General features: G+C 42.1%; 1 protein-coding gene across 1 annotated transcript; it reads left to right on the top strand.

The window, feature by feature from the left end:
• Positions 1-10,668: 10,668 nt before the first annotated feature.
• On the top strand, positions 10,669-18,810 carry CCNB1 (cyclin B1). The gene is made up of 9 exons (XM_004270771.4): positions 10,669-10,914; positions 11,524-11,694; positions 11,789-11,959; positions 14,695-14,877; positions 16,276-16,434; positions 16,649-16,885; positions 17,162-17,302; positions 17,926-18,036; positions 18,579-18,810. Exons 1-9 carry the CDS (start codon positions 10,894-10,896, stop codon positions 18,684-18,686), a joined length of 1,302 nt encoding a protein of 433 aa, XP_004270819.1. The 5' UTR covers positions 10,669-10,893; the 3' UTR covers positions 18,687-18,810.
• Positions 18,811-22,842: the final 4,032 nt, after the last annotated feature.

The following is a 22,842-nucleotide window of genomic DNA, read 5'->3' as shown; positions in this document are numbered from 1 at the left end:
CCTGATTTGAGTAAGGAAGCAAATGGTACCTAGTATCTTAGACTGTATTCTATTTTTTTTAATAAATTTATTATTCATTTATTTATTTATTTTTGGCTCATTGGGCCTTTGTTGCTGCATGCGGGCTTTCTCTAGTGGTGGCGAGTCGGGGCTACTCTTCATGGCGGTGCACGGGCTTCTCATGCGGTGGCTTCTCATTGTGGAGCATGGGCTCTAGGCACATGGGTTCAGTAGTTGTGGCACGTGGGCTCAGTAGTTGTGGCTCGCGGGCTCTAGAGCTCAAGCTCAGTAGTTGTGGTGCATGAGCTTAGTTGCTCTGCGGCAAGTGGGACCTTCCCAGACCAGGGCTCGAACTCGTGTCTCCTGCGTCGTCAGGAGGATTCTTAACCACTGCGCCACCGGGGAAGTCCTGTATTCTATTAATAGCCACTATTCTATCCTGAAAGAATATCAAATGTAAGGCATTTGAGGCAGGAGGTGGTTAGCATGATAGAAGAGAAGCAAGAAGACCAGTGTGATAGCAGCAAAATTAGTCAAGTGGTGTAGTGAGGACATGGAAAGTCTGTGAAGGGCTTTGAGTAAGGAACTGACTCGCGCTGATGTGTTTCAAAAGGATCATGATAGAAGAGCCTAGTAGAATCCAAGGAAGAGTTAGAAGGCTTTTGCCCAAGCCTAAATGAGAGAGGATGGGGACTTGGGTAGACTAAGCAGCATGTTCATTGCCTCTTACCCATAAGCTCGCTGTTTAAGGTAAAAAATCAGACACAAACTCTGCCTTCACTATGCTTATTACAGTAGGGAAGATAAGATGTATGTAACTATAATTCAAGATTTAGAGAGATTTGGTGCCGTAAGGGAGTGGCAAAGTTCAGAAAATGGAGAAGTTACTTATAGCTGAAGGGAAGAGGGTGAGGCTTCACAAAGGAGGTGGCATTTGATAGATCAAAGAGACCAGTGGGGTTGGAAATAGAAGGCAAGGGGATTAATTTCCTCTGGAGTAAAGTGCGTATACCCATCAGTAGTTCAGTTTTGCACAATCATGGCTTTCGGGTGTGGGTGTGGAGTTAGTAGGCCTATGATTACGAAGGTTAGGAGCAGGGCATTGAAGATATTTGAATACCAGGTTACAGGTTAACCACATGGGGCTTCCCTTGGTGGCGCAGTGCTTAAGACTCCGCGCTCCCAATGCAGGGGGCCCAGGTTCCACCCCTGGTCCGGGAACTAGATCCCACATGCATGCCTCAACTAAGAGTTTGCATGCCACAACAAAGGAGCCCGGGAGCCTCAACTAAGGAGCCTGCCTGTCATACTAAGACCCGGCACAACCAAAATAAAGAGAGGGAGGGAAGGAGGAAGGAAGGAAGGAAGGAAGGGAGGGGGGAAGGAAGGAAAAGTTAACCACAGACCTGTTAGGTAATCATATGGGGTTTCATTTTCTAGCTCTTTAAAAATCATCAGGTAAGTTACAGTGACTTATACTCTTCAAATGCCTTATTTCAAGTAGGGTTTCCTATTGTCGGTTGCCTTGATTTTCCATAGGAGCAGGATAGGAATGCCTAACATGAAAGACTAAAATTGATATAGTGGGCTGGACACTGGCTGGCCTAGGAGTCAGACTCTCCCCCATACCTGTGGTCTAAGGGCCAGTTGCTTATTCTCTGACTTAAAATGATAGGGTTTAGATCCAGTGAATATAAGGTGATCAAGCCCTTGCAGTCCTATGCAATCAAGGCTATAGTCCTTTTTTTTTTGGCCACAACGCACAGCATGTGGGATCTTAGTTCTGCGCCCCCTGCAGTGAAAGTGCAGAGTCCTAATCACCATCCGAAGGCAACAGTCCTAAATTAATCTGTGGGAACCATTTTTGTTAAAGGCAACAGATGCATTAAATGCCTGAAGTGTACAAAGCCGGGTGGATGATACAAAGAGGTCTGATATGGTCTCTGCCCTCACAAGAAGGCAATAGTTACTGAGCATATAAAAATATGTAAAAGCAGGGCTTCCCTGATGGCGCAGTGGTTGAGAGTCCGCCTGCCGATGCAGGGGACACGTCAGGTTCGTGCCCCGGTCCTGGAAGATCCCACATGCCGCGGAGCGGCTGGGCCCGTGAGCCATGGCCGCTGGGCCTGCACGTCCAGAACCTGTGCTCCGCAACGGGAGAGGCCACAGCAGTGAGAGGCCCGTGTACCGCAAAAAAAAAAAAAAAGTCAAATAGTTCTTTTAAACTTATAACAAAATCAACACGCCCCTGTCTCCCATTCCTGCTCTCTAAAAAGAATCATTTTCTATTCTTTTAACTGTGTGATTTGCTGTTTACAGTCATAATTCTCAATAAATTTCTTCTATTGCTATTTTTTTGGTAGCTGTTATACAGTTTGAAACATTACCCACTCACTTCTAACAATGGAAGATGAGGGTTTTTAGCTCTTTTATACTATCAGCACACATGCACATTCAAACACAACCCCCCCCACCGTTCCAATATAATTGAACCCTAATTTGGGGTTAAATCAGTATTCAGTGTTTTAATTATTTTATGACCATATGATTTACCAAAGTGCCCTAAGTACCGTATTATGATTAGATTTCCAATTTTTCTTTTAACAGCTAGTTTGTTCCAGATTTAATAGTGCCTTGCTTATTTTGATTTGCCTAGTTTTTCTGTACCTATCGCTCATTAATCTCCAACTCCACCAGAAGTGTAAATCTCTTCTCAGTACATTCAAATACCTCAAGTAAGTTATCAATTTCATTTTTTTGCTTGGAGATGTCCCACTTAGAACCCACCTTCCTTATTATTCTATTCCAACGTGTACTGACTGCTCCTCAGGCCAACTAAAAAGTGTCAGCCTAAGATCACCTAAAGTCTTGGGAATTTCTTTTGCCTTTCTCCTGTGTTGGAATTACTGTTTTTTTGATCCCACATCTTCCTTTTTTTTTTTTTTTTTTGGCTGCACAGCACAGCATGCAGTATCTTAGTTCCCCAACCAAGGATCCAGGGATCAAATCTATGCCCCCTGCAGTGGAAGCACAGAGTCCTAATCACTGGACACTAGGGAATTCCTCTTCCTCTTTTTAAATTTCTGTCTTTGTTAGGAGAATACACACTCCAATAACTTCCTAAGAAAGGGTACATGGGAGATAATTTCAGAATTTGCAAATCTAAAAATGCCTTTATTCTACCTCATGACCGTTTCATGGTTTGGCTGGGTGCAGAACTATGGATTGAAAATCATTTTCCCACAGAATCTTGTAGCTTTCGACATTGCTTTTGAAAGTCTCATTCCATTCTGATTCTAGATCCTTCGTATGGTATCTGATTTTGTTTCCTTTTAGGGTCTTCCCTTTATTCTAAATGTTATACACCAGCACAGTGCCATGAGATGAGTCTTTGGTTCACTTATTGTGCAAGGCACTCAGACATGGATTTATAAAACTCATGTCCTTTAGTCCTGGGAAGTTTTCTTGTATTATTTCTTTAATAACTTACTCTTTGCATTTTCTCTTGTCCTTTTCTCTAGAACTCTGCTATTTGTTGTATGTCAGACCTTGTGGAATAATCCTCTAAATTTCTTAATCTTTTCTATAGTTCATCTCTTTGTCTTCTTGCCCTTTTTTCTGGGAAATTTTCTTGATTTTCTTTTACAAACCTGCTATTGAATATTTAATGTTTGTTATCATATTTTTAATTTCCAAGAGCTCTTTCTAAAACTTGCTTGTGGATGCATTATTACCTTTTCTTTCTCTGATGATATAAATAACTTTTATGTTTATTTCTTAGCTTTCTTCTCCTTGAATTGTCTGTTCTTCGTTGCTGCGTGAGGGCTTTCTCTACCTGCAGCGAGCAGGGGCTAATCTTCGTTGTGGTACACAGGTTTCTCATTGCGGTGTCTTCCCCTGTTGAGGAGCATGGGCTTAGTTGCTCCGAACCATGTGAGATCTTCCCGGACCAGGGCTCAAAACCGTGTCCCCTGCATTGGCAGGCAGACTCTTAACCACTGTGCCACCAAGGAAGTCCCCTGGAGTTTCTTTTTATATTTGTTTGTTAGGTCTCTTTCTTTTAAGTTGGAGGATTTCCTGAAATGTCCAGTGCTCCTTGGCTGGCTGTTAACACTTAAGAGTAAGAAATTAAAAACATTGATAAGAAGCTCTTTGTCAGTGTACAAGTACGTCAAATGGTGAGTGTCACTTTATTTTTTTTATCAGTTATCTGTCTTATACATATTAGTGTATATATGTCAATCCCAATCTCCAATTCATCCCACCCCCCCTTCCCCCCCTTGGTGTCCATACATTTGTTCTCTACATCTGTGTCTCTATTCCTGCCTTGCAAATCAGTTCATCTGTACCAAATCAGTTCAAGTGTCCATACGTTTGTTCTCTACATCTGTGTCTCTATTTCTGCCTTGCAAATCAGTTCATCTGTACCATTTTTCTAGATTCCACATATATGTGCTTGTATACGATATTTGTTTTTCTCTTTCTGACTTACTTCAGTCTGTGTGACAGTATCTAGGTCCACATCTCTACAAATGACCCAATTTCGTCCCTTTTTTATGGCTGACTAATATTCCATTACTCAGATATGTACCATATCTTCTTTTTTTTATTTTTTTTAAATTTATTTTATTGAAGTAGAGTTAATTTACAATGTTGTGTTAATTTCTGCTGTACAGCAAAGTGATTCAGGTATATATATATATATTTATGCTCACATGTATTCATATCTATCTATATATATACATTCTTTTTCATATTCTTTTCCATTATGTTTTTTTTTAACATCTTTATTGGGGTATAATTGCTTTATAATGGTGTGTTAGTTTCTGCTTTATAACAAAGCGAATCAGTTGTACATACACATATGCTCCCATATCTCTTCCCCCTTGCGCCTCCCTCCCTCCCACCCTCCCCATCCCACCCCTCCAGGCGGTCACAAAGCACCGAGCCGATATCCCTGTGCCATGCGGCTGCTTCCCACTAGCTATCTACCTTACGTTTGTTAGTGTGTATATGTCCATGACTCTCTCTCGCCCTGTCACAGCTCACCCTTCCCCCTCCCCATATCCTCAAGTCCTTCTCCAGTAGGTCTGTGTCTTTATTCCTGTCTTACCCCTAGGTTCTTCATGACATTTTTTTTTCTTAAATTCCATATATATGTGTTAGCATACAGTATTTGTCTTTTTCTTTCTGACTTACTTCACTCTGTTTGACAGATTCTAGGTCTATCCACCTCATTACAAATAGCTCACTTTCGTTTCTTTTTATGGCTGAGTAATATTCCATTGTATATATGTACCACTTCTTCTTTATCCATTCATCTATTAATGGGCATCTAGGTTGCTTCCATGACCTGGTTATTGTAAATAGTGTTGCAATGAACATTGGGGTGCATGTGTCTTTTTGAACTATGGTTTTCTCTGGGTATATGCCCAGTAGTGGGATTGCTGGGTCATATGGTAATTCTATTTTTAATTTTTTAAGGAACCTCCTTACTGTTCTCCATGGTGGCTATATCAATGTACATTCCCACCAACAGTGCAAGAGGTTTCCCTTTTCTCCACACCTTCTCCAGCATTTGTTGTTTGTAGATTTTCTGATGATGGCCATTCTGACTGATGTGAGGTGACACCTCATTGTAGTTTTGATTTGCATTTCTCTAATAATTAGTGATGTTGAGCAGCTTTTCATGTGCCTCTTGGCCATCTGTATGTCTTCTTTGGAGAAATATCTATTTAGGTCTTCTGCCCATTTTTTGATTGGGTTGTTTGTTTTTTTAATATTGAGCTGCATGAGCTCTTTATATATTTTGGAGATTAATCCTTTGTCCGTTGCTTCCTTGCAAATATTTTCTCCCATTCTGAGGGTTGTCTTTTCATCTTGTTTATGATTTCCTTTGCTGTGCAAAAGCTTTTAAGTTTCATTAGGTCCTGTTTGTTTATTTTTGTTTTTATTTCCATTACTCTAGGAGGTGGGTCAAAAAAGATCTTGTGATTTTTGTCAAAGAGTGTTCTTCCTATGTTTTCCTCTAAGAGTTTTATAGTGTCCAGTCTTACATTTAGGTCTTTAATCCATTTTGAGTTTATTTTTGTGTATGGTGTTAGGGAGTGTTCTAATTTCATTCTTTTACATGTAGCTGCCTAGTTTCCCCAGCACCACTTATTGAAGAGACAGTCTTCTCCATTGTATATCCTTGCCTCCTTTGTCATAGATTAGTTGACCATAGGTGCATGGGTTTATCTCTGTGATTTCTATCCTGTACCATTGAGCTATATTTCTGTTTTTGTGCCAGTACCGTATTGTCTTGATTACTGTAGCTTTGTTGTATAGTCTGAAGTCAGCGAGTCTGATTCTTCCAGTTCCGTTTTTTTCCCTCAAGAATGTTTTGGCGGTGAGTGTCACTTTAAACATGATCCATCCATTTCATTGGTAAACCTTCCTAACCGTCTGTATTTTTAAGACTTTTCTCTTGGGCTGGTCCATTTCTCAGAGAGGCATGCTTTTATCTCACTTAGGAGGTTATAAGTCCAGCTGCCTGCATTTTAGGGGACTGAGTGGAAGAGGGAACTGGGTCTCACCATTGGGATGAAGAATTTCACTTCATCCCCGCTCAGCTTGCCTGGTGTCTGAAATCCAGAGTTCCATTAGTTCAGCATCTCCCGAACATAAACCTCTAATCATCTGCCAGGACCAAGAAGATGCTGCACTCTCACTGCACTCCTAAGTGCAGGAGGAAATCAAGCAATCCTGTTTTCAGCTCTACCTACACCACCAGTTTCACAGACTCCTGGTGCCTCCAATACCCAAGACTGCTGGTGTCTACAGCATGAATCAGTTTGCTTCTTTACTTTCCATTGCCAGCTTAGCTTCCAACTTTCTTGGTCTGGTATTTCCATTAATACTCTTCAATGTGTTTCCTACTTCTAAAGTGGTGTCATTATTGTCTTCTCACCCATCTTTGGGAGTTTATGCATTAAAAAAAAATTCCTTTACTGCCTTCAGGAAGAAACAAAGATAAATATGTATATTTAATCTGCCATGTTAAACCACTACTCCCTCTGAGAAACACTGCCTTCTCTTTTCTGAGACACCACTATTTGGTCTCCTACCTCTTTGGTGTTCTTGTCCAATTTTCCTAACGTCCTAACAGAGAGGGCCTCTCCCTCTCTGTTCAGTCTTTAAAATGGAGGGCCCTGGGGCTTGCTCCTGGGCATCTACTCTTCTTTACATTCCTTCTTTAGATGACCTCATCTGCATCAGAGTTTAAATACTATCTCAGCAAAGGAGGCTTTAGCTCCCACCCTGGCCTCAGCCTAGTAGACCTCTCCCCTTGTATATCTCTAGGCATTTCCAAATGTCCTGCTACTCCCTAAAAGCTGTTCATCTGTTAGTGTTCTGTTTCATTTACTCAAGTCAAAACCTGAGTCATCCTTGACCCCTTTTCTCTCACTCCAAACATGTAAACCATTAAGACCCAGCAAGTCTACCTCTAAAATATATCCAGAATCTATCCCATTCTGTCTACCACTACTAGTACCATCAAAGCCATCATCTTTTGCCTGGCCTGCTACAGTAGCCTCTTAGTGGCTCCCCTGCTTCTCTTCTCCTCCTGCTTCCCCCTCTGTCTCCTCCCCACCTATGTGTATTCTCTCCACAGTGACTACAGTAATCTTTCAGAAAGATAGATTATGCCACACCTTGACTTAAAACCCTCCAAAGCCTTCCACTGCACTTATCATAGCTTGGTTTACAAGGCCTTGTGTAATTTTACCCTTTCCAATTTCTTTAATCTCATCTCTACTCCCCTCCTCCCCCCATACTCTAGCCACACCAGCTTTTCTGAACATGACAAGCTCATTCCTATTACAAAAATTAATAAACAGAAAGCTCAATTAAAATAGAATGGGAGGTCAGAAAGGGGAGCTTTCATGCCCTGTGACTTTGGCAGAGCCCAACAAGAAAAAGAGAGACTTCCTCTTCTTACCTAGCAAGAGCTCAGCCAATAAAAAGCCACTATATTTCAAATTCTCAATTCCTCCAAAGGACTCTGTTTACTATAGTCCTCCCAACTGCTTTTCCCCTCTCTATAAGAGTCCTCTCCTTGTGGCATGGGACTTGCATGGCTTGCCAAGGGTACAGATCCCAAATTGCAATTCTTTGTTGATCCTGAATAAACCCATTTTTGCTGGAGAAATAACTGGAAGTCTATTTATTTTAGGTCAACACTATCATTGGCTTGTCACAGACTATTTCCTTTATCTGGAATGTTTTCCTTCTTGTCATTTAAACCTCAGCTTAAATGTCAACTTCTCAGACCATCCCTGACCACCAAGTCTAAGTCAGCTACCAAATCACTCTATTTGCATCACTTTCTTTTTATTCTCTGCCTAGCACTTAGTACTATCTGATATTTTTCCTACTTTACTTACTTATTTAGTCTCTGTCCTATTGGAATATATGCTTAATGAGAGCAGGGATCTCATCTGTTTTGTTCAGAGCTGTATTCCTAGCACCTAGAACATCACCTGGTATGCAGTTGGCACTACTAACTGGGCCATGGTTGAGAACACTGAGTAGTTCACCGAGAAGAAAAGTCAAGTTTCTAAGTGTTATAAAGAAAGGAGATGATCCATGAAACTTGTGTTAATTATGCATCAAAAGTTAACATTCTGAATAGAAATCATAGGGGGAAAGTCATAGGTGGACTTCCCTGGTGGTCCAGTGGCTAAGACTCCATGCTCCCAATGCAGGGGCCGCAGGTTCAATCCCTGGTCAGGAAACTAAATCCCACACGCCACAACTAAGACCTGGCACAGCCAAATAAATAAATATTTTAAAAAAAGAAGAAGAAATGAGTTATAGGTATGTACATAGTTGGCAAGATTTCTCAAGCTTAGCACTACCAGACTACTGACATTTGGGGCTGGATAATTATGTGTGTGTGTGTGTGTGTGTGTGTGTGTGTGTTTAGAGGGTGTAGGGGCTGTCTTGTGCACTGTACGATGTTTAGAAACATCTCTGGTTTCTACCCACTAGATGCCAGTAGCACCTTCCCAGTCGTGACAACCAGAAATGCCAAATGCCTCTCCACCCTTGGGACAAAATGTTCCCCAGTTGAGAACTACTGTGTTAAAAGAAGTTCCACTGAGCAATGGTCAGGAAGTGGTCTTCACTTAGGTCTGCTAAAGGCCTGGCAATTTAGGGTCATTCAACGTGTATGGCTTTTTATCAGCTTCAGCTAGTTCGAGAGAGCCCATGGCATTGGGACAACAGTGTCAACAGTTCCTAAGCAAGTGCTGCTGTGAGGGGAGGTGAAATCTAGGGGGAAGTTTGATGAGAAGCACAGTCTTAAAGTGTCTCCCCACAGACACTTTATTCGTTGTCAGAAACAAACAACTAAATGTTCACTGGAGAAAGCGGGTAGCAGCTTGGCCAAGTGATCAAAATTAATCTCACTTATGGGGAACAGGTGAACACAATGTGTCTGCAGAGTTGATCCCCTAAGAAGAATATGATGTCACCTACGTGGCATAACAGCCAAGAGTATATAACCTGATGTAAATCACAAGGAACAATTAGACAAACGCAGAAATAAGAAAGTTCTATTTTCTAAAAAGTGGCATGGAGTACTGTATTCTTCAAAACCATCAGTGTTATAAAAGACAAAGAAAAGCTGCAGGATCTGTTCCAGACTAAAGGAGGCTACATGCGACATTGACCCTAGCTGGATCCTGTACTGGAGAAAAGAAAATGCTAAGAAGGACATTATTAGGTCAACTGACAAAACTGGAATACACACTAGGTTGAATACAATGTTGTGATAAAGTAAATTTATGAAGTTGATACCTGTGGTGTGATTATGTTAAAAGAACATCCCTTTTACTTAGGAAATACACACTGAAGAATTGAGGGATAAGGGGCCATGATAACATAACTTACCCTCAAAGTTTTCAGGAAGAAAATGTCTATATACAGTTATACACGGATAGATCTATATATGAGAAAGAGATTAAGTAAATGATAAAGCAAATGGGGTAAAAGGTTAAGGATATTTGAATCTGGGTAAAGGGTATACGTGTGTTCCTTGTAATATTTTTGTTTGCAACTTTTCTAAGTTTGAAATTATTTTCAAATTAAAAGTAAAACAAAAAGATTGGCTTTGGGAAAAAATTTGATTGAAGTAATCTGGCACGTTTAAGAGGCTGGCAATATTCTTAAGAGACAATTACCGTTGTGGAAACGTCATGGATCTAAAGAAATCTAAGTTTAGTCCCCTGTTACTAATTTGTGATCCTGAGAAAGTCACCCAAAGCCTCTCTGAGCTTCAGTTTCTCCAACCCAGAGTGCTGCCAGAATGATCAAATGAAAGAATGTATATACAAAAGCTTTTCCTGCTACATGCCACTGCAGAAGAGGAAAGTGTGTTTAACAATAAGTAGGACTAAAGCCATAACTTCCTCTGACGTCAAACCAGCGGCTCTACTCTCTTTTCCAAGGCACCGCTGCTAACCATGGCGTCGCACAGCTTCGCCTCTCCAGGTGGGCGGTGATCACCCCTCTCCAGGTGACAACAGTAGCTGCTTGAGGGCGCAGGCGCCGAGCCAGACTACGTGATGGTATGGCCCCACCCCCGCCCGAACTTTTTCGCGGGATCGCCCTGGAAACGCATTCTAGGAGGAACCGGCCGCCGCCAATGGGAAGCGAGCGAGTGCCACGAACAAGCCAATAGGGAGGGAGCGGTGCGGGGTTTAAACCTCAAGCGGGGCCAGATTCCTCCCGGCGTGCTGCGGAGGAACGGCTGCTGGCCTGCGGTGGGTTCAAGGTCCCCGGCTGGTCTGGGGCTCCCGTGCTCTGCTTCTCCCCACTGAGCTGCTGCCTGGTGCAGAGGAAGCCATGGCGCTCCGGATCACCAGGGTGAGCTGCTAGGGACGGTGAACAAACGCGGCTCTCCTGGCTCGCTGCGTCTCCTCTCCCTATCTCGCCTGCTGGAGTTCCCCTGGCAGGAGTGGACCGGGACAGATTTGGGGGGAGGATGGCGGTCGGTGGGCCCCTAAAATGGTGGGAGAGTTTGGGGCGCGGACAGACGGAGAGAGGAAGGTGAGAAAGAAGTGGATGGGGCTTGGATAAAGTGGGGGGGGAGGGGACAGATGGCGGGTAGACGCGAAACCTTTTGTAAATGGTGACGGAGGACCCCTGAGCGAGCTCCCACCGACTGCATAACCCCCTCCCCACAGGAAAGCTTCCTGCAATTAAGGCTTTTTCGATTTCCTTTCAAATGTAAATTCATGGTATTTTAGGTCAGGCGGGGACTGAGCAGGCAATCCCTCAATAGGTGAAAGAACAGGTTCGGGGAGGAATCTGGCTTGTTAACAGCTTTAGCGTAGACCCTGGAACGCAGGTTTCCCCTGGGAACCCATTTACAGTCGGCATTCCTCCTGAGAGCCTCTGTTTTGCCCCCGCTTTAACCGTTGATTTACTCTAACTTGGCCGAGCCAGCTCTCAAAGTGGTCTTGCTTCTTACAGAACACGAAAATTAATGCTGAAAATAAGGCGAAAGTCAGTATGGCAGGCGCAAAGCGCGTGCCTGTGGCCACTGTTGCAGCCTCTAAGCCCGGGCTGAGGCCAAGAACAGCCCTTGGAGACATCGGTAACAAAGTCAGTGAACAGCCACAGGCCAAATTGCCCCTGAAAAAGGTAACTCTTCCTGATTCAACTGCTCTGTAAGAGTCTGCCTTCCAACTGTAACCTGTGATGGAGAAACATTCCATTCTCTCCTTTTCATCCACAGGAAGCAAAAACTTTAGCTGCTGGAAAAGTTATTGCTAAAAAACTACCAAAACCTCTGGAAAAGGCTCCTGTACCTGTGCCGGAGCCCCAGCCGGAGCTGGATCTGGAGCCAGAACCAGAGCCGGAAACCGAGCCTGTTAAAGAAGAGAAACTTCCCCCTGAGCCTATTTTGGTAAACTTAACTGTAATATTTTAGAGCCTGTTGATTGTTTCTTTTCCCTTCGTTTTATTAATGCATGGCATAGCATTTGACTAAATAGGAAAAATAGTGACATGTATAGAGTGCTTAGCAGGAGGTAGGCTCTGCTAAGCACTTTACATGCATTAGCTCACATAATCTTACACTCTCTTAATGCGCTGGTATTATTACCTCTACTTTTAGATAACGGCATAGAGAAGTATTAAGTATCTTTTCTAGGGTCATATCTCATCAGTGGCACATAATTGGATTCAAACCCAGGCTATCTGGCTTCAGAATCTATGCTTTTAATTGCTTTGTTATACTACCCCTCCTTTGTTTACCGTACTGAGTAGTAGCTGCCTGGACTAAAGATTTTGCTGTCTTTGGGTACAAGCCATCTCTGGCCAGAATTTATTGACTGAAACACAGATTGTTCTCTTGAGTCCTTTTTTTTTTTTTTTTTTGCGGTACGCGGGCCTCTCACTGTTGTGGCCTCTCCCTCCCGTTGCGGAGCAACCGGACGCGCAGGCTCAGCGTCCATGGCTCACGGGCCCAGCCGCTCCGCGGCATGTGGGATCTTCCCGGACCGGGGCACGAACCCGTGTCCCCTGCATCGCATCGGCAGGCGGACTCTCAACCACTGCGCCACCAGGGAAGCCCTTTTTTTTTTTTACTCCATAATGTGGTCACCAAATAATAATAAATCTGTAACATTGGAATTTATATAAGGATGTAAAGCAGAAAATGGAGCTATTCAGAGAAGGTAAGAAGATGAGTTAACAGCCTCAAAAACCAAGAACATTTTATTAAATATCAGGTATGTAAATGTATCTACTCCTGTGAAGAAAATATACACCATCTAGAAGAGGCTGCTTTCCTGACACTTCAGTGAACTGCATTTTTTTTTCTTCAATATTTATTTGGTTGTGCCAGGTCTTAGTTGTGGCTTGCTGGCTCCTTAGTTGCGGTACTTGGGCTCCTTAGTTGTGGCATGCGAACTCTTAGTTGCAGCATGCATGTGGGATCTAGTTCCCTGACCAGCAATGAACTGCATTCTTAAGTTCTAATTTTTAAAACTTCATTAAAGCTGGTTGGGAAAATGATCGGTTAAAGTTATTCAGCCTAGCTGTCTATATCTAAGGGAAAGGGATGTGAGGCTATGGCTTTAGTATTGTCCTTCTGGACATATCACAGAAACCTGTAGCATGCGCAGTCTTTAACTGGCCATACCAAAAGACCTGAGCTTTCCGTCAAAGTCCCATACTGATTCTTGCCTTCACTTTCCCACACTCTTTTTGTTTGTTAGTTTTGTTTTGTTTTGTTTTTGCGGTGCGCAGGCTCAGTGGCCATGGCTCACGGGCCCAGCTGCTCCACGGCATGTGGGATCTTCCCAGACCAGGGCTCGAACCCGGGTCCCCTGCATCGGCAGGCGGACTCTGAACCACTGCGCCACCAGGGAAGCCCTCCCACCCCCTTTCTTTTAACTGATAACCTTCTCATCCTTCAAAACAGCTCAATCATCAACACCTAAAGCTTTCCCTAACTTTCCCAACCCTACCCTAACTTCCCGCACCTCTAGGATTTGTTCCGAGAATCAATCTCTTTACTTCATTTACTTATTTCTTCTAAATTCAAAGCCCCTTGAGGACACCATAAAGCTAGTGCCTAGCATAGAGCTTAAGAAAGTGCTCAATAGGGCTTACCTGGTGGCACAGTGGTTCAGAGTCCGCCTGCCGATGCAGGGGACACGGGTTCGTGCCCCGGTCCGGGAAGATCCCACATGCCGCGGAGCGGCTGGGCCCGTGAGCCATGGCCACTGAGGCTGTGCGTCCGGAACCTGTGCTCCACAACGGGAGAGGCCACAACAGTGAGAGACCCGCGTACTGCAAAAAAAAAAAAAAAGAAGAAGTGCTCAATAAATGTTTGGACAACGGGGTAAATGGAGCTTGAAGAAAATGGTTCATGATAACAAAGTCAGTTAATCCTTAGTAGTTTGAGGGCTTCCCTTGTGGCGCAGTGGTTAAGAATCTGCCTGCCAATGCAGGGGACCCGGGTTCGAGCCCTGGTCTGGGAAGATGCCACAGAGCAACTAGGCCCGTGTGCCACAACTACTGAGCCTGCGCTCTAGAACCCGCGAGCCACAACTATTGAACCTGCGTGCCACACTACTGAAGCCCGTGTGCCTAGAGCCCATGCTCTGCAACAAGAGAAGCCACCGCAATGAGAAGCCTGCGCAACTCAATGAAGAGGAGACCCCACTCCCGCAACTAGAGAAAGCCTGCTTGCAGCAACAAAGACCCAACACAGCCAAAAATAAATAAATAAAATCCTTAGTAGTCGGGACAGGACTTGTGTTCTCCTGTGCAGTGGGAAGCAGGCCATGTTACTAAAGACTAACTTGTCATTCACTTGGATTAACTTTACATGACATTGCTAAACAAATGCGTTACTTATCAGTTTCCTTTGGAGGAAAGTCTAGATGTGAACTTGCTTCCTCTCTATTTTACCTGTTAGCATTCTGACTCTAAACTGATTCAGTCTAAGTTGGCATTTCATCTTTCATATTACTCACTTCCTGAAGACAAATTGAATAAATTTGTAAAGGTAAATGAATTGTATTTCTGTTCAGCAGATAGTCTCTTGAATTGGTACCAATAATCTGACCTTCATTCCCAGATTGTATGCTCCTCTTTGCTATTATTTCAAAAAGTCCATTCTGTTTCCAGGTTGATACTCCCTCTCCAAGCCCCATGGAAACATCTGGCTGTGCCCCTGCGGAAGAGTATCTGTGCCAGGCTTTCTCTGATGTAATTCTTGCAGTGAATGATGTGGATGCAGAAGATGGAGCGGATCCAAACCTTTGTAGTGAATATGTAAAAGATATCTATGCTTATCTGAGACAACTTGAGGTCAGTAATATGAAACCTTTGTTTTTTCTAAACTGCATCTAGCTTTATTAAAGAGATTTTCCATTAACAGTTCACAACAATTTAAGCAAGATATGAGCAGCATTTCTTAACAGTAGGTTCCACTTTGAAATTCTTCGTGGAAAAATAGAAAGTCCCAAAGTAAGCCAATGTAATTTTTTTTTTTTTGGTGGGGGCGGGGGTTGCATGCATGGCTTGTGGGATCTTAGTTCCCTGACCAGGGATTGAACCCCAGGCCTGTCAGTGAAAGTCCTAACCACTGGACGGCCAGGAAATTCCCAATGAAGTCTCTATTTGCCATTTTGAACAGGGAAAATTCAAAGTGAGAGTGGATACTACCGTGGCTCTTCCTAAAGGAAAGTCCACAGATTGAAAGGTATTTTATATCTATCACAGTTAGGAGTGAGTGAGTCCCAAATTCTGGGTTTAAGGAGCGTAACAGGCAGGAGGTACATGGTAATGGAGAAGATGCTGAAAAACTATAGCCAAAAAAAGGCATTTTGGGTCAGTGTTGCTTATGAGCATGTGATATCAGGGAAATTGTTCTTTGTGTACAAGAGGAGTATACTCAAAAGCTAAAGGTTTTGGTTTTCTTCCATTTCATCCTATTTCTGAAACTTTCTGTTAGTGTCCTTTGCCCTTTTCCCCCCCAAACAAGGAAGCATTCTGTATGTTAACAACATAAGCTATACAGTTACCAAATTTACCCAGTTGCTTGTTTATAACGCGTTGTGTTCTAGTGGCATCATTAACATCTTCAGGCTCTTGCCTGGTTCTTTTGGGCATCTCCATTTTCTACAGGATTGTCCTGGTTCCTTGCCAGGACCAGCCTTCTGCTGTGGATTTCTTTTCTCCCTTGTCTTTAAAGTTTGTGTTCTAACTTTGGAGGAATTGGTTTAGCAGATGTGTGTGCTGGATTTTGATGGTTGACTTTTGTTACCTATGGTGTTTGGGGGGTTTAAACCCTGGAGTAGGAGTGGTAGCATATTGGTTCCAGCTAATCTGGAAGGTGCTGCTATATTTTCTACTTCATAAAGCTCAGGCTGTGGGTTTTAGAGTCTTAAGTGAAAAGATCTGAGGTGATAGGTAGTATGGTATCCTTATTTGGGAAGAAGCAGGGAAAGGGTGTGGGCCAGTAGTAGTGATGGTGAATTGGACATAGTAAGATTTGCCAATATGAAAACCTGTCACACTGTCCTGTTTAATGTTTGCTTTCTTTGTTTCTCAGTGGTAGCGCTGTTTGCAGTGACCAAATGAATAACTGAGTTAAGAACATTTTAGAGATTCTAAATGTTCCAGAGCTATTTTGAGGTGACTATTTCTGGTCAGAAATGTCATGTGGAGTCTTGCTTCTTAGGATAATCAGCATTTCTTTTGCAGGAAGAGCAAGCAGTCAGACCAAAATACCTACTGGGTCGTGAAGTCACTGGAAACATGAGAGCCATCCTAATTGACTGGCTAGTGCAGGTTCAAATGAAATTCAGGTTGCTCCAGGAGACCATGTACATGACTGTTTCCATTATTGATCGGTTCATGCAGGTGAGCATGATTCACCAACTGAGGGTTCTCCCTTCCAGGGTCCTAGCTGAGTCATAAGAAACAGACTTTTTCAGCTAAACTCTGTCTTGAGGCATGGGGTGTCACTAATGGAGATTCCGTTGTGAGAGTGTCTTTCCCACCACTCCTTCACAATTCTGTGCCTCCTTTTTCAAATATGTATTACTTATTGATCCAGTTGAAATTCCCATTGCAGGATAATTGTGTGCCCAAGAAGATGCTGCAGCTGGTTGGTGTCACTGCCATGTTTATTGCAAGCAAATACGAGGAAATGTACCCTCCAGAAATTGGTGACTTTGCCTTTGTGACTGACAACACCTACACTAAGTACCAAATCAGACAGATGGAAATGAAGATTCTAAGAGCTTTAAATTTTAGTCTGGGTCGCCCTCTACCCCTGCATTTCCTTCGGAGAGCATCTAAGATTGGAGAGGTACAGATTTCTTGAAACCTTTGGTATGGTACATTAGGGAATACTGCTGGCCAATGAGATCTAATTCAAGTGCCTTGTATTTATACCTAACTACATGAGGAAGGGATAAAGTTGGTATTTATTTCCAATCAGGCTGTATGTTAATATTATTATTAAAGCCTTTCACGGGCAATTGCATTTGAGAGTTTGTAGGCAAACATCCGTAGTTAGTTATGGGCATTACCAGTTACTGCCAATGCAGAATTCTCTTGACAGAACCTGTGGGTTTTATTCCAGGTTGATGTTGAGCTACATACTTTGGCCAAATATCTGATGGAACTAACTATGTTGGACTACGATATGGTGCACTTTCCTCCTTCTCAGATTGCAGCGGGAGCTTTTTGCTTAGCACTGAAAATTCTTGATAATGGTGAATGGGTAAGCTCTGTCCCACAAACTGCGGTTACCCTGAGCTTTTAAATTATAATATTTACAGCATACAGAACTGTTGTCATTAAAGGACAGTTCAGATGGTTCTTAAATATGGCATCTACTGAGGGAATGATTTAAAATATCTTGTTTGTGATATCTCCATAGAATGCTTCCGTTTCACTGCCTAATCTCATCTATCTAATACCCCTTTGAGAAAGGCAGAGCAGCTGCTACTCCTTACAGATGGAGAAGCTCAAGCAGGTCAAATGACATACTAGAAGTTCGTTCGTATTCGTTGATTCAACAAGTATTTTTCCTATATGCCGTGTGATACTCTAGGCCCTAGAAATAGAATTATGAATGAGAAAGTCAGCTCCAAAGAACTTGGAGTCTAGCTTTGGGGTGGGCAAGTCAGCAATTACAAAAGTGTAATTAGGTTGGAGCACAGGATCCTAGAGAAGCCATGAAAGAAGGGTATTTGGGGAAGAAGGGGTCTTAAGCTTGTCTTAAATTTTGATTATAATCAGTCATACAGTATCTACTTCCCTACCCTAGTTTTGAATAACATCTAGAAGTTTATGAAAATCATTGGTGATGAGCATTTTCAACATTAACTTTTGTTGTCTTAGACACCAACTCTACAGCATTACCTGTCATACACTGAAGAATCCCTTCTTCTTGTTATGCAACACCTGGCTAAGAATATAATCATAGTGAATCGTGGGCTTACAAAGCATATGGTGAGTCAGTGGTACTGTATGGTGTTGGGAAAAGTGGAAAATCATTTAAGTTTTTTTTTTTTTTAGTAAATTTATTTATTTATTTATGGCTGCGTTGGGTCTTCGTTGCTGCGCTCAGGCTTTCTCTTGTTGCGCTGAGTGGGGGATACTCTTTGTTGCGGTGCGCAGGCTTCTTATTGCGGTGGCTTCTTTCGTCACAGAACACAGGCTTTAGGTGCACGGGCCTTAGTAGTTGTGGCACTCATGCTCAGTAGTTGTGGCTCTCGGGGTCGAGAGCTCAGGCTCAGTAGTTACAGCGCACGGGCTTAATTGCTCCGCGGCATGTGGGATCTTCGCCGACCAGGGCTCAAACCTTTGTCCCCTGCATTGGCAGGTGGACTCCTAACCACTGTGTCACCAGGGAAGTCCAGTCATTAAGATTTTTTGCCTGTAAATTCATAGCTTGCTTTTAAGGAGTTGATTTTTAAGTGTATATGTGTATCGTTGGTTCTTACGATGTTTTCCTCTTTTCCTTCATTAATTACTATGCTTTTCTCTTCCAGACTATCAAGAACAAGTATGCTACGTCTAAGCATGCTAAGATCAGCATTCTAGCACAGCTGAATTCTGCACTAGTTCAAGATTTAGCCAAGGCTGTGGCAAAGGTGTAATTTGTGAACTTTGGAATACTATAAAATCTGCAAATAAAATTGGCACCATGTGCCATCTGTACATATTATATGTTACATTTATTTACTTTTAATAAAGTTGTAGTCCTTTTTACTTAAACCTTAACTCATTTGAATGTGGCTGCTTCCCACAGGTTGTTTTAAAGGTTCAGTAGGGGGATAGTAAAAAAACTGCTTTCAATTACCTGGAGACCCAATTAATATACACAATTGATTCTTCTTGGTTCTTGTTTTATGTACCTGGCTTTACTTCAAATAAATACTAAGCTCTTGAGGGCATTTACAATCCTTACTTACTTTATGTCATACTGTATGTAAGCCCAGTCATCTTAAGAGAATTGGCTGCCTAGTTCTATGTAAGGAAAAGTACCACCTCATTCCCAATTCCCCCGATTTCTATTTCCTCTGGTGGTTGCTGCTATAATTCTAAGTAATCTACTCATACCACTTTCTTATATTATCAACTTAAACTAGTATCAGCTTTTTCACTTGGAAAAATAAGAATTTTAATTTATATTCAAAACCTAGTTTGCCTTTTCTTTATTGGTTAAGAAAATAAAACAATCCTCAAAACAAATAAGTATCTAAAAACGTTTATTTACCCACCCCCTCTTACTCTCCTACGTCTCAATCCCATCCACCTGAAGGATATCAGGAGTTTGGGATGTAGCCAGTCATGCCTTCTATGAGTATAGACCTGCATGTAAATTATTATAGTGGGGGTATTAAAAAAATGAGATCATTCTATATACTTAGCAATTCTTTCAACATGGACAAGCCTTACCTGTATTTGGGCATTATAGTCCATAGTATGGATATACTATAATGTAATTAACTATTCCCCTGTTCAGATTGTTTTTTGTCTTTGCTCCTACAGACAATGCTGTTTAAATGTCATTATATCCCATGCCTTTCTTTATGTACCCTGGGTTCTCCAAAGAGTGTGTTCTAAGTTCTGGCAGGTACAGCCAGCTGACTTTCTCAGTGTCATCAGCAATAAATGTACAAAAGTTCTGGTTTTCTCTGCATCCTTGCCAGAACTGAAGGTAATCATTCTCTTTAATTTCTGTGAGTTTGGCAAAAAATATCCTATTTTGTTTGCTGTTTTAATTTATACTTCTTATGAGTAGTTGAATCAATTTTTGTTGTCCGCTTATTTATCAATTTGTAAGGCTTTCTCAGTTTGTCGTTTGCCCTAAATCTGTTTATGCTGTATCTTTTGCCATGCAGACACTTTAAATTTTTATATTATCAAAACTATTTTTTCTGTAGTTGCTTTTGGATTTTTGGTGTTAAGGTCAACATCACCCCCAAACCATTACCATCTCTTAAATTTCTAAATTTTTCCTGCTTAGGTCTACAAACCCTCAGTAAACTTTTTTTTTTTTTTTTTTTTTTTTTTTGCGGTACGCAGGCCTCTCACTGTTGTGGCCTCTCCCGTTGCGGAGCACAGGCTCCGGACGCGCAGGCTCAGCGGCCATGGCTCACGGGCCCAGCTGCTCTGCGGCATGTGGGATCTTCCCGGACCGGGGCACGAACCCGTGTCCCCTGCATTGGCAGGCGAACTCCCAACCACTGCGCCACCAGGGGAGCCCAGTAAACTTTTTGTATGTTGTATGAGATAGGATTCTTAACTTCCAGATGGATTCTATTTGTGCCAGCCAGTACTATATGTTTAAAATCTTCCTTGTACAATTGAAACATCAGTTTTTATTGTTCCCTGATCTACTTGTTTCTTCCTGTGATTAATATAGTTTTACATTAAGTTTATCTGGTATGATGAGGCTACCACTGTTTCCCAAATATGTGGGGGCAATTTCAAACACATGAACCTTAAAATTATGTCCAGTTATTGAAAAGCTCCTTTGAGATTTTGACTGTATATTATATACGTATATACAGAATGTTATGTACTAGCTCTGGATAGACTGATATTGTCTTCCCATCCAGAAGCATTTTTCTCCATCAAAGACTTGTTGCATGCCTTTCATTGCAATGTTAGAATTTAATTATGTAATTGGCTGTACTTTTCTTGTCAAGTTTATTTTTGGGTTTATGCTTTTTTTTGTCACTATTGTGAATAGGCCCGATTTCCCACTTCTTTTTTTTTTTTTTTTTCGTTTTGCGGTACGCGGGCCTCTCACCGCTGTGGCCTCTCTCATCGCGGAGCACAGGCTGCGGACGCGCAGGCCCAGCGGCCATGGCCCACGGGTCCAGCTGCTCTGCGGCATGCGGGATCCTGCTGGACCAGGGCACAAACCCACGTCCCCCGCATCGGCAGGCGGACCCCCAACCACTGCGCCACCAGGGAAGCCCCCACTTCTATTTTTTATTGCTAGTTGTAATTTTGTTACCCAGTTGACATCGATGTTCTTACTTGATTTTAGGCCTTAGGCTTTTCTAGGCCTTAAATCCCCAAATTTTATTTTTTCAACTGTATGATATATATATATTTTTTTAATGCAGAGAGGATGCCTTTTAATTTATTTATTTATTTTTGCTGTGTTGGGTCTTCATTTCTGTGTGAGGGCTTTCTCTAGTTGTGGCAAGCGGGGGCCACTCACTATCGCAGCCTCTTTTGTTGCGGAGCACAGGCTCCACATGTGCCGGCTCAGTAGTTGTGGCTCATGGGCCTAATTGCTCCATGGCATGTGGGATCTTCCCAGACCAGGGCTCGAACCCGTGTCCCCTGCATTAGGCAGATTCTCAACTACTGCACCACCAGGGAAGCCCCAACAATATGATTTTTAAGTTATTGTTTTAGAGTCTCCAAAACAACATTGATAATCGGTAGATCCCCATCTTATTCCTGGATTAGACATCTCTTCAATATTTTTACCATCTAATATTTATCTGTTAATCTTTTAAAAAAAAAAAAACAAAAACTCCAATGATATCATAAGCTGAAAGAGTAAATAAAATTCCCCAGCCTTGACTATTAAAAACTCACAGCAGGAAGAGAAATTTAAAATCTATTCATTTATTGAAAGCTAGCTAAATTAATCTGTAAAGTCACCTGGCCTGTTGCTGCTTATGATGGTAGCTTTCCATGGTTTTTTGGTGTTTTTTAGGAATTCACCACCACCACCACCTTAGAAAATCATCCATTCTGGATTTTCTAAATTATAGCTGTAGAGGTATATGATATTATTCAATCTCTTTTGTATTATAACTTCTCATTCCTGATGTTGAATACTTGTGTTTTCTAATCAGGCTTGGCTAGGGGGTCTTTTACTGGTGTTTTGAAACAATGATACAAAGATATCATTTCTACTACCTTTATTTTGTAGTTTTAGCTTTTATGTTAATTCTCACCATCTGCTTTTCTTTTGGTTATTTTCTAGTTTAGGTTAAATATTTAATATAATTTTAGTAATAAAAGCCTTTGTATATACATTTTCCTCTGTGATAGCTGGTTTCTAAAGTTCTCTTTCATCAATATCTGGTTATTTTGTGGTCCTTTTTGATCTGGAGATTATTTTACTGCTTATTTTCTAAGTAGTTTATTTTTGCTGCATTGGGTCTTCGTTGCTGAGCGCGGGCTTTCTCTAGTTGTGGCCAGCGGGGGCTTCTCATTGCGGTGGCTTCTCGTTGCAGAGCACGGGCTCTAGTTGCACGGGCTTCAGTAGTTGCGGCACGTGGGCTCAATAGTTGTGGCACACGGGCTCAGTTTCTCCACGGCATGTGGGATCTTCCCGGACCAGGGATTGAACCCGTGTCCCCTGCATTGGCAGGCAGATTCTTAACCACTGCGCCACCAGGGAAGTCCCAGTTTATTTTTTTTGTCAGACATCTATATGTTGGTAATTTTTTATTTCATTGGAAATAAGGTCTGTAAAAAGCCTTTCAGAACTTTTCTATGTGGATAAGTACTTCATTGACTTATGTAAATATTCCATGGATTTTATTTCCTAATAGGAAACAAAGTTTTAGTGATTTACGTAGGCAAATATTAAGGCTACAAAGAAAAAAAAACTGTATGGCGGTCATATACACACGTGTGTGCAACTGTGTACATAAATTCCTATTTTTAAGAGCCATTTGAAAGTAAATCTCAGGTGTCAATATAATGTCCCCTTAAATACTTCCATCATGCATCTATGTCCTAAGAATTAAGACCCTTAATTTTGATTTCGAC

This window comes from Orcinus orca, chromosome 3, assembly GCF_937001465.1.
Source record: "Orcinus orca chromosome 3, mOrcOrc1.1, whole genome shotgun sequence".
In the NCBI taxonomy this organism is placed as follows: domain Eukaryota; kingdom Metazoa; phylum Chordata; class Mammalia; order Artiodactyla; family Delphinidae; genus Orcinus; species Orcinus orca.
This window is presented reverse-complemented; position numbering and strand designations above follow the sequence as displayed.

Bases quoted from the DNA above. Each gene is read 5' to 3' on its own strand.
- CCNB1 (XM_004270771.4), top strand. From the start codon at position 10,894: ATGGCGCTCCGGATCACCAGG. The intron at 14,878-16,275 runs GTCAGTAATATG...TTTCTTTTGCAG, and splicing joins CTTATCTGAGACAACTTGAG to GAAGAGCAAGCAGTCAGACC. The intron at 18,037-18,578 runs GTGAGTCAGTGG...TTTCTCTTCCAG, and splicing joins GTGGGCTTACAAAGCATATG to ACTATCAAGAACAAGTATGC.